Source organism: Clytia hemisphaerica, unplaced genomic scaffold, assembly GCF_902728285.1.
Source record: "Clytia hemisphaerica strain Z4C2 unplaced genomic scaffold, Clytia hemisphaerica genome assembly, whole genome shotgun sequence".
Taxonomy (NCBI): domain Eukaryota; kingdom Metazoa; phylum Cnidaria; class Hydrozoa; order Leptothecata; family Clytiidae; genus Clytia; species Clytia hemisphaerica.
Genome location: NW_027104200.1, coordinates 708,785 through 724,568, shown reverse-complemented (window position 1 = coordinate 724,568; position 15,784 = coordinate 708,785). Strand labels below are relative to the sequence as shown.

At 34.7% G+C, this 15,784-nt stretch overlaps 2 protein-coding genes across 3 annotated transcripts; one reads left to right on the top strand and one right to left on the bottom strand.

Annotated features, from left to right (window-relative positions):
* Positions 1–10: 10 nt before the first annotated feature.
* Positions 11–15,423, bottom strand: LOC136815240 (beta-1,3-galactosyltransferase 1-like). 2 transcript variants are annotated; one of them, XM_067071686.1, is made up of 2 exons: positions 15,317–15,423; positions 11–3,698 (listed from the first exon to the last, which is right to left on the bottom strand). In XM_067071686.1, the coding sequence occupies exon 2, from the start codon at positions 3,642–3,644 to the stop codon at positions 2,505–2,507; it is 1,140 nt and encodes a 379-aa protein (XP_066927787.1). In that variant the 5' UTR covers positions 3,645–3,698; positions 15,317–15,423; the 3' UTR covers positions 11–2,504. The 2 variants fall into 2 exon arrangements, with proteins under 2 accessions (XP_066927787.1, XP_066927786.1); XM_067071685.1 differs by lacking the exon at positions 15,317–15,423 and adding an exon at positions 10,798–10,886.
* Positions 8,270–11,708, top strand: LOC136815231 (uncharacterized). Its single transcript, XM_067071675.1, has 2 exons — positions 8,270–9,772; positions 10,233–11,708. Exons 1-2 carry the CDS (start codon positions 8,524–8,526, stop codon positions 11,603–11,605), a joined length of 2,622 nt encoding a protein of 873 aa, XP_066927776.1. The 5' UTR covers positions 8,270–8,523; the 3' UTR covers positions 11,606–11,708.
* Positions 15,424–15,784: the final 361 nt, after the last annotated feature.

Genomic DNA, 15,784 nt, shown 5'->3' with positions numbered 1-15,784 from the left:
AATCAAAACATAAAGTCTGTCTATTATTTCGATTCGATTAAAGTGACATTTCCATAATTAAAAGTTTAATAATTACTATCATAATCACAATGAAAAAAATGAGCTCAACCTCTGATACTCAGGGTATGTTGTCACGATTGTTATATTCAATTTGACTAAAGTCTATTCACGATAAGTGTGTGTGCACTCTTTTTTCTTTTACCTATAACTTTTGAAGGAATTCTTCAATCTTTACAAATTTGGTATCGTTGGAGAGATATTTATGTGTGGAACAATTTGATATAAAAAAGTCTTTAAAAGAATTCTAAAAACGAAGACAAAAATAAAGAAGAAGAAAATGAAGATCTTGTAGAAAAGTACTATAACTTTCATTTTCACTGGAGAGATTCTTTGATCTTAGGAGGTCATCAGTCTGAAGAAATTTCACTAAAATATTCATTCAATATAAAGTTATGATACAAAGTTAATAAGTGATTGATCCCCAAAAACAGCAGAAAACAGCGCTTTAAGACGTCAATCAGCTTATAACGTTGTTTGATATCTTTTGACTGAATGATTATTTTTGAGAATTTTTTTCCCAGTGATAACGTTCAATGATCAAGAATTACCGTCAGTGAAAATGATAGTTGTAGTACCTTTCTACAAGATCTTCATTTTTTTCTTCTTCATTTTCATCATCATTTTTAGAATTTTTTTAAAGATTTTTTTATTCTAAATTGTTCCACTAGTTAATATCTTTCCAATGATACCAGTTTTGTAAAGATTGAAGAATTCCTTCAAAAGTTATAGGTAAAAGAAAAAAGAGTGCACACTTATCGTGAACAGACTTTTAATTTCACATCACAAAACACACTTTTAGCCACAATAACGGACCTGTAAATTTGTTTCTCTGGACTAAAAAGCTAAAAAATCACAAACACAAAATACAATATTAAAAAGTCAAAATAACAAAGTCAAAATATGAAATAATGCTAACGAGGATGCAGCTAAATGAATTCGTAAATACAACCTCCCAAATTTGAACCAAAGCCGGGCTCGGGACCCACTGTGAATATGAAAAGAAAGATGCTAAACCAAGGAATTATAAGAGACACTGGATAAATGACTCATAAAACGGTGGAGAGCGACCATTGTTTTTTCTTTGTTTCAGAAAACAATTGATGTTCTAGCTATGTCCGCAAAGGACAACTGTCATGGCGGCTCAAATGTATCTGATTTTGAGAAATCTTTATTAATTCATTTTAAAAAAGTTCTCTAGCGTTTTCTTTTCGTACCTTTGCAGGGAAAAAACTTTGAAAGTAAGGCTAGAATACCAAGCCGGATGCATTTGTGAAATCTAATGTGAGAAAAACATCATTAGACAAGAAATCCAGACAAAATGCTTATAGTGACACGAAATTTTCAATTGGAAATATCTTTCCAAGACTGTCCCCAGAAGAGCTGAAATTAACATACATAAGACTTGAGTGTCTTGGCTCCACTGTGATATGAAAATCCTCTGGAGGCACGTGGTGGCAAGGTGGTTTTTTTGAGGTTGAAGTTTGAAAATTTCCGGTGTCAACATTCAATTTCTTATACACAACACGTCTTTTGCATCTTTCTCACAGCTTGAAACGTCATAACGACTTATAATCAGCAATTAAGTGGAAGAATCTGACTCTCACAGGAAAGTTTTAAGTCTCTTTTGGGAATTGGATGAGTGATTTTCGATAAGAAATGCAATGAAAATGCTTCGAAAAAATATTTAATGAGGGAGGGAGAGTGAACAATAACATCATTACTGCGGACATAGCTAGTACACGAGAAATCGGCAAAAATCTGTTACTTGTATATCCAGTGTATAATAAATCCTTGGCTAAACTCTACGCCAGATCTCAAATTCAAAGTTTTAATTTAAAGTAGACATCGTCAATACAGACTTTTCTCATATAAGAGTTACTTAAAACACATGTTTAACAAATTAGTTTTTGCATGACTCGGTGATTGACATTTTTCGGTAAGTCTTTCAATACACGAAAAGAAAAAGATTAAAGCTTACCATAAAGGAATGCAATGTAATACTAGACTAAGTATACTTCTGGCTCAGCTTTCGATGGCTTTGAGTACAATATGAAGTAATTTATAGAAAGCTTTAACAAGGATTCTACCTCCCGAACTAAAATACCACTTCTGCCAAGCTGAAAAAGACAAAAAGTTCCGACAGTTTGAAAAATTAACTTAAAGTTAGCCAGTCTCTCGATTAGACCGTGCTAATCATTGCATCTGGTGTCTCTGGATGTAACCTTTTACTTTAACCAGCTAGCTGGTCCAGAAAATAACTAGCGAAAACATTCCGGAAATCTTAAGAAATCTTAGGTGAATTGACGGTAAAATGTAAACGCAGCAATGCCCCATTTTTGGGTCCCATTTTATTTTTGCTTACAATCTAGTGGCGTGTGATTTAATACGGCAGGCCATCTACTAATAATGATAAGAGAGTCATTTTATTTTTTTAACGAATCACCTTAATACTTTAAGCTTTCCTGCATCAACTTTTTCATACAAGCTTCAGTCTTCACAGAGTGCATAGTGATAGTTTTCCTTTTATAATGATTACAAACGGCCCCAGTGTAATCCAGTACGAATTCTGCTCCTTTGGACGGCCTCACTCCAATATTTGGGACTTTTGCAACAAAAACATAGAAGCCAATATTGACATCTTCAAGTGGGAAAACATTTTCCCATTGGAAATATGGTTCAATACGCTCAGCAACATTTCTCGATAATATGATAGCCATCCCAGTAGCAAATGGAGCGTATACTGTCTGTCCCCATCTCTTTTTGTCAATATACCATTTGGAATTTTTGTTTCGATTCGGGCCACCACGCATATGCATTAAACCAGCATATAAAGAAGTCTTGTGCTCAACAGCAAAAGGGTCTTTGTAAAAAAAATTATAAGTGTTTGGAATACTTACAAAGACATCATCATCGGTTTTAAAGAAAAAGTCAAATTTGCAATTTCTGATTGTCCAATGTATACCAAATTGTGTTCTTCGTGAAATATCGAAATAATTTTCAGTTCGGTTGGTAATCAACATGTCTCTGTGTGTTTTTGATTCTTCTTTCGCCTTTTTAATTTTGTCGGCTACAAAACCAGTTATAAAGAGTACTTTGTATGTTGCATTTTTAAACATTGCTCTTTGTTTAGGGAAATTCATTGGTGCCCCCCAAGTACGTCGAATCGCTGTGCGCCTATCGACATTTCCAATATGGGAAAAGACAAGAAACAAAATTTGACCGTCAAATGTTTTCAAATCTTCTTCGTTAAGTAGTTTAACGTTGGGTTTTTCGTTTCCAGAAACACGAGGGCTTTGTTTGTCAATGGTGTCCATCTTTTTCTGTCTGGATTTGTTGTCAAGTGAGACATTCAAAGATTTTGCAATTTGACCAAGCGAGAGTGAATTTTTGTCAATCATTTCTCTCAATTCTTGCATACTCCGAAGTTCTTCTTCGTGTATTATTTTGACATCATTCAAATCATTCGATTGGGTGTTGGTCGGAGTGAATCTTATGTAAGAGCTATCCTTGAATGTAAACAAACTCAAAAGTAAAATTACTCCAAGTATTGGGATTAATATCCGCAGAGAATTAGGAGCTCGCATTTTTGTTTGCCCAGTCTTGACGCTTTCCGTTAGCCTTCGTTCCTCTAACAGCACCTGAAAGTAAAAGAGTTAGAAATTAGAAATTATGCGATTTTTCCGTGGTGCTTAGACCTATAAGGCATCTGTATGTAAAAAAAAACGCTCCGTGAATGTATTAACCTCGTGGTCCACTTAGCTTTTTTGGTCGCCCAACAACGTGCACAACTCGAGCGTTTCGGTTGCTGAACGATACTTCCCTTGAAAATCAGAAAAAAGTTGCACGTAAGAGAAAATCCAAACAAAAGCAATTGTACATGATAAACACAGGAAAAAATTTCCAAGGTCGGAAATTACAAGATTTCTGAATTGGAAAATAGAAGAAATCCAATGGAAAATCCGACCTGGAAACTTGGGACACTTTCCAAGGATGGAAATTTTCATTTTCCATGGCTTGGAATTTTCAAAACTCCAGGTTGAAAAAAGCCAAAATCCAAATAGAGATGTGGCGGAAAAAGGGATCTTAAACAAGGTTTTTGTTTTTGTGAACAGTCACTCGCTAGCCTAGGCTCAATGGCTCCCGGTCGATCTCTCGTTATTGTTCGCATAGATACGTGGTTGATCTTAGATCACTCACACAGCTCAGCAGGGCTCCATTTGAAACTATGACACAAGTACCCTATGTGCTTCACTGTGCGAACTCACTGTGACTGACTGAGGCCGAAGGGACGCCTCACCTGACGGAAACTTACAGCTTGACTGCTCACATTATAGCCTAATATCTGGGTTAGCTATACATCAAAACAGTTCTGTGCGAAAAATCGCTTGTGGTCTTCTCAAAAGACATGTGCAGAAAATGGTACAAAAATGTAATTTCCACATGGATTTTTAATGTTTTCCAAACTGTTTGGAGAAACACAAATTTCCAACCAAAAAAGGTCTAGTTTTCCAAGGAGAAGTCTCAACTTCACAAAAATGTAATATCCACATGGATTTTTAACGTTTTCCAAACTGTTTGGAGAAACACCCGAAACACAAATTTCCAACCCAAAAAGTCTAGTTTTCAAATTAAAAGAGTTTCAATTTCACAAAAATGTAATTTCCACATGGATTTTTAACGTTTTTCAAACTGTTTGGAGAAATACAAATTTCCAACCCAAAAGGTCTAGTTTTCCAAGGAGGAGTTTCAATTTCAAACAAGTGTAATTTCCACATGGATTTTTAACGTTTTCCAAACTGTTTTGGAAAAACACAAATTTCCGACCCAAAAGTCTATTTTTTCAACCCGAGGTATCAAATTTACAAAAATATGTATTTTCACATCGATTTTTGACCTTTTTTTCAATTCCCAAACTGTTTGGAATATAAAAATTTCCCACCCAAAAAGTCATGTTTTCCAACCAGCCTTGGAAATTGTCATTTCTACATTGTTTTTTTTCCCTTGATTTTTCAAGGGCATTGGTTTATTCTAAAAACCTATGGGTAATTTACGTTTTCCAAATCAGCTTAAGGTAATCGCTCGAATTTCCAACCTTCAATTATAAAAACAAAATTTCCAACTCAAAAATATTGAATTTCCAACCTTGGAAATCGAAAAATTTTCCTTTTTCTCGCTGATTGACTACTTCAAAAAGAGAAATAGAAGAAACAAACAGCTTTGCGCACAAAGTTGAAATTTTTTTAACTTTCTAAAAAGCTCACACCATAGTATAAGAAAGCTGCGACTGGAATGATAACATCTGAACTTCTGTTGTTCTATCTCTGTCGTATTTGATGACTATCTTTTGATCAAGAGATCAGTAATGTAGCATCTTTAATGGTAAATTTTATTGGTTTGTCGTTAATACTTACTTCTCAGTGCGTTTTAGACATTAATGATATACCCTTGATAACACACTTGCATTTCAAAATCATTTTAAAGGAAAGATTAACAAGAAGAAATTTAAACAAGCACAAAATGACTGAGCTGAAAGAACTCAAAAATAAACAAAGTGCCTCGAATGCCTTCACAATATTTCAGTGAAATCTTTTTATAAATCAATGAAAAAGTACATCAAGATAAAACTGTGAAAGTTTCAAGCCAGCACCTTCAAAATTTATCATTCAAATTGACAGGAAAGTTGTCATCTTAAATATATAGTTCTTATGATTTCAATTTTGGCGAAAAACTATTTTTTCCACAAAATATCCCTAAAATATGTCCAAAATTAATTCAAGTGTTCTATTAGGTACAGATTCAAAGATATCTAGCAATAAAAAAACTTTTTGTGAAGGAAAATGCGGGAAAAATTTCAAAAACTATCTACCAATAATAAACTGAAAATCTTGATGCTCTTATAAAGCTCGGAGACAGAGATAGAACAGCAATTAACTGAAAAAAACAATGCAGTACATATTCCAGCCGCGGCTTTCTTATACTATGCTCACACCGTTCATTTCGACAAGCCTTGAAGGCTTAATTTATTTAATTTATGCAATAATCGAGCCGTGCGCGTCGTTCGGCGACTAAAAAAAGCTAAGTGGCCCACATGACAGAGGTAATTTCTATTTCCAAAGAAGTTTTTAATTTGGGAATGTCGACTATAGCGAGGTTAAGTATATCGAAGAAACTAACTTCTTATTAACTTATAGCGGATATACGATGCGGGGTAAGTGACCTTGCTTTCATTGATGTCAATGAAAACTCGTTTATCGTAGGTTTTCAAACAAAATTTCTAAATGCGGGGTAAATCTTAAGGCTTAAAATTTTTCTTGCTTGAGAAAAAAGATTCCTATTCCTATTCCTAGCGCTTTCCCAATTAGCCTTTTGATAAAGTGCTGTGACGAAAGCGAGAGCTAAATTGTCCGGCGTTATGATTTTTATCTATTGGTATTTAATCTCGCTAATAATGTCGAAGCGAACTAAGCATCTGTGGGGCAATAAAGATGATAAATTCGTGTTTTCAAATCAGCTATTAATGGAATGAAAGAAAGCACTTCTCATAATTACATCAAAGCCAATATTAATTGAGTTATCTTATTGATGGAGATATGTAATCTGCAGAAATAATTATCTATCATCAGTAGCCTGCGTATTCTTATTCTTGCTTAACTAATCCAATAAAGCTCTATGTGTATTCTAAAGTGACCCATGTGAACCGTCTGAATCGAAAGTCGTTATAACGGTTTTTAGGTTAATTAAGAACTAGTATTAGAACGATAATTTTTCTTAATTAACACGCTTGTGTCCCAGTGGGTGTCAGGAACCAAGTGACATCCAAAATTATGTGAGATATTCTTATAACATTGCGTGGGTGATAATAAGTGCCCGACGGTAAACTGTCTTCTATTCGGTGGTAGAAGTTAACCAAATTAGGTAGTTAGGTTAGTTTTACAAATTAGCTTTTGTAAAAATGAACTTTAAAAAGTGATTATCTAAGGGTCTCTAAGCCAAATGACTCTACCCTTTTTGAAACTACTTAGTAAACTTTTCTCTGCTTAGCCAACTTGGCAAAGATTTTTTTGAAGTCCAAAGGGACTTTGTCAACTAAGACTGCTCCTGGACTTCTCTTCTTCACAATCGCTTTTGACAATAAGCCTGATTTATTTCAAAATTCAAGAAAAATTTCAAAAAAAACTACTTTGAGTTCATAATTTTCGGTCACAAACTACACGGCTGAGGAACTATGCACTTTACCGAACTGATTTTTGTCAATAAAATATACGAAAGCATGTTATCTTTGATTTGACGAGTAAAAAAAGATAGCATTTTTTTAAAAACAAAACCTGATTAATTAAATTAATGAAAATCTGTAGCTGTATATAGCTAAAATATTAAGCCAGCTGTTTTTCTTATACCTCAATTTCAATGTATTTGATAAAAAAATCAATGACGATTATCAATTTGATTAAAAAATCAACAAGACGACTTGAAGTCGAAAATTTCGCCAAATATTGGTAAGAAGTATGCTAAAATGCCGGCTCTGAAAAAGCTGTTAAGAAAAATACGAGATGGATTAGAAAAAAAAGGTTTAGGTCGAGTCATGAGAAATGATTTAGACACAGTCATTTTTATAATGGATAAGCGAGGATGAGCCATACTAAAAACTGGTATCCAGTAGTCCCATGTCTACTTTGTAAGAACTAATTACCGAAAGTAACTAACTAGAAACCGAAAGGTATATTATCCATATTAGGTGATTACGCTTATCTCAACCAACTCATTAGTGTGACCGAGAAAAGGGCGAAAAACAAATTAAATTTAGTGAGTTTGTCCACCGTATCGAGTACTTTCGTTTTCTAATCTTTTTTCTCACCGCTGCAGAATGCCTATTGTAATGCTTTCGCTAAGGCGGAGTTAATAACGTAATTATTTATCAATTAACGGTATCAGACGGATATATGATATATGAACCTTCATATAAGATTGGAAGGGAAAATTTTATAATCATAAAGTAATAGAAGGAATGGTTAAAGAATTTTGTACTTTTAGATGTATTAACAAATAATTTGATTGCCTATTTTTATTTGGATCGGATATCCTTGTAAAAAGCCATGAGTGTTAAGAAATATTTCTTTTTTTTGGCACTGGTGTTTGTCGCTTATGGATTTTTTTATTTGTTTCCTGTCTACATCACTGGAAATGAAACTTTTGATTCTACCAGATTGAAACACTTCATTCCACCACAAGAGAAAGCCACAGTTAACAAAGATTTAATGATCGACAGCAAATCTTTCAGTACTCCTCGAACTTCACCGAAAACTACGACTCAAATTCAAAGTACGTTAGCTTCAACTATCCAAGAAAAAACCCGCTCAGCAATCAATCAAAACGAAATTTTCAACAAAAGCAACTAAAGATCTGGTTTCAACAACACCAACAAGGACTAAAAGTGGGAAATCAAAAGACAAAGAATTGACTTCAATGTCAACCAAGAAACCTACTGTATCCTTTATCACAGCAGGAACATCTACCAAGAAACGATCAACCGCCAAAAAGCTTCTCACAACAACTTCGACAATAAAACCCACATCAAGCCCAGCTCTCCCTACACAAATAATTACAACATTAAGAGTAACAGAGACAAAACCTACGGCAACAAAAACATCTCCATCAGTAAAAGCAACAACAAGACAAAAGATCAAAACGAAAATCTCCACTCAACCAGTAACACCAAAAACAACGCCCACTCTATCCAAAAACACGCCATTACAAACGAAATCCATTCCCCTGACACCAGCACCTTCAAAAACATCAAAACCAATGAGCACAAAACAACCTGATCTCTGCCCTCACCCAACACTCCCGCATAAAACTGATATCCAAAATAAAGAACAAACCACTTGCAAACCTCACACGTTAACAACGAAATCTTGCAGTTATGTGTCAAGGTCATATACTTATAAATATCAAGAACATAAATGTGGGACAGAAAAAGATGAGACAGAAACGGTCAATATTTGCCAATTCATTGAAAAAGATGTTCGATTTAAATGCAATTCTAAAGCATGCGATGGCAATCAAAGTATTTTCATACATGTTTTTAAGGATGATACAGGATGGTACGAAGTCGTGAGACCAGTATTTAATGACTCTAAATCACTGGAAGAGGCTTTACTAGAACATGTCAAGAAATTGAAAATTGCACAAGATTTTGCTTTCTTAAGTTGCGGTGAGAATAAGACAAGAACACAACTAGTCCATTTTGATTCAACATATCTCAAAGATGTCAAGGATCAAAATACCAAAAGAGAATCCCATCCAAAAACCAGTAAAATAAACATAAATATAATTTGGATGGATTCACTATCACGTCGCCATTTTTATCGTTCGTTACAAAAAACCATACAGAGAATGACCGACATAAACAAAGACCAATCAACCAAAACTGAAATTTTAGATTTTGAAATGATGCAAGCAGTCGATGGACACACGCACCATAATTTGATCGCTTTCTTTGAAGGGCGCGTTTTAAAGGCTCAGGAAAGGAAAGGAGGGCGAAAACCACACCTTGACAATCTATTGAACTTCACAAGACAAGCTGGTTACCGGAATATCTACCAGGAGGACATGTGCTATAAAGGAGGATGGGGTTTCAATAGCATCTCAAAATCTCATGGAAAGTGGAAAAATATTGTCAAAGGAATCAAGAAATTCGCCATAGATAATACAGGTGACATTACAGAGTACTTTTTCGAATTAGCTACACGTTTTTTTTAAGAAGCTAGTTTTACCAAGCAATGTTTCTTAAGAAATTGACCTTATGAGCCTGAAATGTTTCTTACATGTTTCTAAATTTTTTGACATAATCAGTCTATTTTTCATGCAAAGAAAATTTGATTGGAAGGTTCTTAAAAAAAAACGAATTAAAAAATGTTATTTTCTCATTCTCAGCCTCAGCATGTTTCTTACATGTTTCTTAGTTTTTAGGCATTCTGAGCCTCGTGTTTTTTAAAATTGTGTTTCTTAATAAAAAACATGTAGTAGAACTTCTGCTTCGTCCTGGACATTAGGGACAGACAGAGAGATTCCTACTCTGTGAAAGAACGGCTAATATAATAGTTATCTCTATACTTCTGCACAGATCTAATCATCTCAAAACTATCAATTTATTTCTTGTTTTCCTATTTCAGGTCTAACGTTTGCTTCCTGCAAAATGATTGGTGAGATATATTCCAAGGGTCGTAATATTTTTAGTGGTACGGGAGATTTTTGTTACAACGGCCTGAACTACAATACGTATTACGTACGTCATATCGCAAAGAAACTTAAAGCCACGCCGTCGGGTTTATTCATGTTCTCCATACTTTGTATTCCACACGATTCCGGTGGATGGCGCGTGCAAGGTGCTGATCACGGTCTCGCGGAATTTATTACGGAAATGAGCCAGCTTGAGAACACGATCACGCTCCTATTTGCGGATCACGGCAACACGTATACACGTTACGCCGGTTGGTTAGACGGACGTCATGAACAGTTCAATCCTCATTTCTTTGCAATTTTACCAGGAAAAGTTATCGAGAAAATCGGGAAAGCATCAATTGATGCACTACGTAGAAATCGGCTTCGAATGGTCACCTTGATAGATGTTCACCACACTATCAAGTATCTGGTAAACTCTAGTTATCATAATAAAGGTATCCTAACAGAAGTTCCTACCTACAGAACGTGTAGCACTCTCGAATTATCAAAACCTACCTATTGTATATGCAAGGGCTGGCGTAAAACTGAACAAAACAACACTTCATTTTGGCCCTTTGTTGAGTTTGCAGTAGGACAGCTGAATGATATTATTTCCGATGCGTCAGCTAAGGGACTTTGCAAAAGGTTAGTACCATTGGAATTTCTAAATCCAAGCTCTCTTTTAGAAGGCGTTGTAACAGACTTCTCGTTTGATGTATTGGCGAACCCAGGAGCTGGATCTAGTAACAATGAAGAAAGATTTTCCTTTCATATCAGGTACGAAAACCATTGGAAACTGAAAACATTAAGTACAAAACTCATATCTTATTCACGAATCTCTTCATACAACGGTTATCAAAATTGTAGTGACACAAAGTCCAAAGACCTGAAGTTATGTATATGTGACATGAACTTGCAATCTGGCAAGAATCTTCATCGATTGTCAACTCCTTACAATTTGCATCCGGTGAGGACAGACAGTATTTTTAGAATCAAGAACAAGGATTTCTTTTTGGATGAAAATATCGCTGACATCGACAAAGGATACCTGAGTCTTCTGAAGCGAGATGCTTACGAGCAGCAGAATCAAACAGCAAGGACTTCAACAACCTTTGAAGCAATTAATTATTCATTCAATAGAACCTATGAAGTCAGCATTAATATCACCAGAATAGATCACATGAAACCAATGGATGACAAGGGTTGCAAAGGAACTGTCAAACCTAATTCTATCAGATATCTATGTACTTTAGGAAGGTCAGAAATTTCTGGCAATGCGACATATGACTATGAAGTAAAATACAGTTTGTCCAAGAAAAATTAGAACTGATTAGTTTGAGGCGGTACAACATTATTATCCTGAAATTTTGGTCAGTAATTAATCTTTACACTATGGATAGACTATCGCATTTCTTAAAAATATAGAATGTTGCTAAAGTTTATTTCATTTTGATATTTCATATTTCGCACATTTTGATACACTGCTTTCAATTCTCTTGAATACGAAACTACATAATGACAAATATTCGCCAGTGCGTTTTGCCTAGAGGTGGGCGATAATGACAATTATTACCCAGTTATAAAAATAATTTTGAGTGTATTATTTTCGAGTTAAGTTTAAAAAGTTTCGAAAATGAAGTAGACCAGCGGCCGAGGTAGTGAATTGTGTCACTTCGTAGGGCACCCCTTAGATCAGGGCAAATTTTTGATATTATGCTCCTAATAGGGTGTAGATTTGACGGATTCAGCGTGAAAAGAAGATAAAGAAAATGGGGTTATTTGTTAAGTTTCGACCACCTGGTGCCGAAAAACGACATTTTTAAGGGGAAAAATCGACGTTTTGGGCGTTTTCAGATGACGTCAGCATTTTCCTTGGAGCATTTTCAGAAAAAATCATTCCTACGGCTGGATAGCTCTGAACTAGTAATATCCAAAAATGGCATGGTTTGTTATCTTTCGATGTCCAAATATCGAGATATTTTGGTTTAAATATTGAAAATTATCGATATTTTTTTGCTGAGTCAGCAGTTTTTCAGCATATTTACCCACCTTAAAAATGAATTATCTCGAGATTTAGACGCCGAAAGTTAACAAACCATACCATTTTTGAATACTACTAATTCAGGGCTATCCTAGGAAAATGCTGACGTCATCGGAAAACGCCCAAAACGTAGATTTTTCTTCGCCTTAAAATGCCATTTCTCAGCACCAGGTGGTCGAAACTTAACAAGTAACCCCATTTTCTTTATCTACTTTTCACGCTGAATCAGTTGGTAGCATCAGGTATTTGATTTTCAGACTTCGAAAAAACCGTTAGTAAAGGGACCCTCTTGATAAGTTCTATCGATTAACTAAAAATCGATTCACTCGAAAACTGCTGGAGATTCGAAGGGCAAATTTTTTTTGTCAATTCTACACCCTGTTAGCAGCAAAATATCAAAAATTTGCCCTGATCTAAGAGGTGCCCTACGAAAACCATTTTTAAGGCCTTTTCTGAATCTCGGACGCTGGGCTAAAATGAAGGTATTTAGAGTGGCATTATCTTTCAATAATCATATTTTTTTTGTTTCACGCACAGACTGTCAATTATTTTGACAAAGCATATATTTATTTAAATTTCACAAATTCTGTTGAGCTCCTTGGTATCAATAGAAATTATCATCATTTTAAGTAATTTATTTTTTGACATTCATATAAATCAATTTGCTCTGGAAAGCCGACACCGGAAAGCCATATCCAGATTCTGCTGCTTGAGAGAATTTTATTTGATATTGAGTCTGATATTGTAAATTGATATTTTGATACATTTCCCTGTTTAGATATTGTGCAAATAAATGTCACCACACGTATGCGTTAACTTTTTTCCTGATACGCTGAAGAACTTTTTCCTATCATTATCATCTTAGTCTACTCTTTTTCATAAGAAGCAGTAAATCTTTGGTGAGGCTGTTCTTATTTTTTAGATTTGAATCTAAATATAAAGTCTTATACTATCTTTGGTCTGACAGCCGACTTTTTACTTATTTCATTCTGAATTTGCTTAAAATTTAGTCACTCCAGGCTCGGCATTATTCTTATTTTTCAGCATACGAGACTCATTCTTTTTATAAAACTGCTCCAAATAAACTTCCTTAAAATGCTCATATACGATAATAAGGTGTCCAATTTAAATTCAAAATGCAGTCACACACCCTAAAGTATGTATCGTACTTGAGGCGATTTTATTAAAGGTTTGCTTGGCATTCAAATCGTTTTGATTGGTCAAATCTAAAAAAATCATGATGTAATTGATTCAACATCGACTGCTAATCAGTGCTCCAAAAACAATTTGAATGTTGAGCCAACTTTTAGAAAGATAGCCAGAAGAACGGTAGCCTGACTGTAATTTTTTCTTCATTTTTGATGTTTTTGGTTTACCGCCTGGTCTTCCTAAAGCGACTTTCATTATTCATTATTCAGGGTGTCCGGAAAAAAAGTATCGAGTTCGAACATGACTCTGAGTAGAAGGTTGTTGCGCGTGTTTAACAAATGGTAAGAAGATATATACCAACCCAATAATCGTTTTTACAACAGTCATCATTACTCTTGTCTCCCGAATAGACGTCCCCCCGCTAATTGCTAAGAGTGAAAAAAATCCACCCCCCAGCTCTTATTAAGACCCCCCCCCACTACTTAAATTCGAATAATTCAATATTTTATTACAGTGTATATAGACCTTAAACTTGTTAAAGTTTTCTTTTTTGTTAGTATTGGTTCTTATTTTAAGTGTTTATTTGTTAAAGTTTCTTTTTTGTTGTTGAAATTGATATCAGTTAAAAAGAATTCTGTTTTCAAATTACTCCCCCCCCTCTTATTCTATCCCCCCGCTTATTAGAATTTAGAAAATTTTCCTACCCCCCTTCCGCCCCCTGCTTATTCGGACCCCCCCCCCCGTCTATTCGGGAGACAAGAGTATGATTAAAAAGAATTAGCTTTCTTGACGTTAAAGTTATTGAGAATTGTTTTTTGTAAAAGGTATTCATAAAAGATGTGAGTCTCATGACAATTAATATGACACAGAGGGAAACTTTGATAAACATTGCAAATTTAGTGAAACACACACAAGAACTTTCTTTCTATAGAAGTGGTACGACACGATACTTTCTTTCGGGACACCCTGTATGACACTGAGAGAAACTTTGATAAACATTGCAAATTTAGTGAAACACACACAAGAACTTTCTTTCTATAGAAGTGGTACGACTCGATACTTTTTTTCGGACATCCTGTAATATAGCCTGGATATCCAGGCTGTAAACTATTTCAGATCACAGTCTAGTTTTTTATATTTTATGTTCTGGTTTACAGCCTGGTCTCCCTAGAGCGATTTGCATTCTCTTTAAGAGAATGCAGTCCGCTTGCTTGCGCTCACTTCGCTAAAACCGTAAGGGCCAATCTACACGGCGTTGAGCAATTCTAAAGTAAAAATAGGATAGTCCTCCAGTTGCTAGTGAAGATAGGGCTTTCTGTTACATGAAAATATGAAAAAGAAGAAAACAGAGGCAATTCATTTTCCAAGAAAACATGGTTGGTCATTATATAATGCATGCAAACTTTTTTATGGACTTTGGTGTAATCTTTGGATGTTTTAAATAGTTTTAGATCTTGTAAGACTGCTTCTTATTAATTTCTGTTTTGCTGCCCTGGGTTGGCTAGGAAACATGGGTTTTCACTTTCATTCTCTAGGGAGACCAAGCACTATAATTTTAGAACTTTGTATGTTGAGGTAATTTTTGTTTTTTCTAAAATTTTGAGCTTGGATAACCAGGCTACCTGTAATATAGAAAGCAGTGCATACAACTTTGTCAAAAAAATTATCACGGGCAACTAAGAATTCGCCGAGGCTCTACGCAAAGCTGTAAACAGTAGAAACATGGGAATTACAAAAACAATATTAGGATTTTGAATTAGTTCAAAAGTATGCAAGTAATACGTATTAAATTAAAGAAATTACGTTAATACAAATGATGAAGAGGCACAGAAGAAAGATATATACCTTTTTGTACACGTTGTCTGTTTTGAAGCTGAAAGATGATTTTCTACACTCCTTCACTCACTATAATAACATCAACTTTCAATGTTGTAACAATTCAGACATTTTCAAATGACATGCTTAAATCGGCAAATTCTCATAATGATCGAGACTATTAAAAATTTTCATTAACAACCATTTGAGAAAATTATTCTGTTGTGCAATTAATTGTGCTTTGATTTATTAAAACGTCACATTTTTGCCTGAGTGTGTATTTGCTTCTAAGTATTCAAATTCTTAAAGCCTAAAACGAAGTCGTGTTCAGAAAACTAGAAGAAAGTTTGAAGAATAACAGGCAAAACTAAAATCCTTTATCTAATCGTAAACGCAGGGTGAATGAATCTTTGAATTCCTATAACATTAAAACCACTATCATTATGGACATGCACAACAAAAGCCGGAAGCAATCAATAATTTTTCAAATTTGTTTGC

What these genes read in the sequence shown, in the direction of transcription:
- LOC136815240 (XM_067071686.1), bottom strand. Translation starts at nt 3,644, where the DNA reads ATGCGAGCTCCTAATTCTCTGCGGATATTAATCCCAATACTTGGAGTA.
- LOC136815231 (XM_067071675.1), top strand. Translation starts at nt 8,524, where the DNA reads ATGTCAACCAAGAAACCTACTGTATCCTTTATCACAGCAGGAACATCT. An exon ending in ATTCGCCATAGATAATACAG is followed by an intron (nt 9,773 to 10,232) that starts GTGACATTACAG and finishes TTCCTATTTCAG; the next exon opens with GTCTAACGTTTGCTTCCTGC.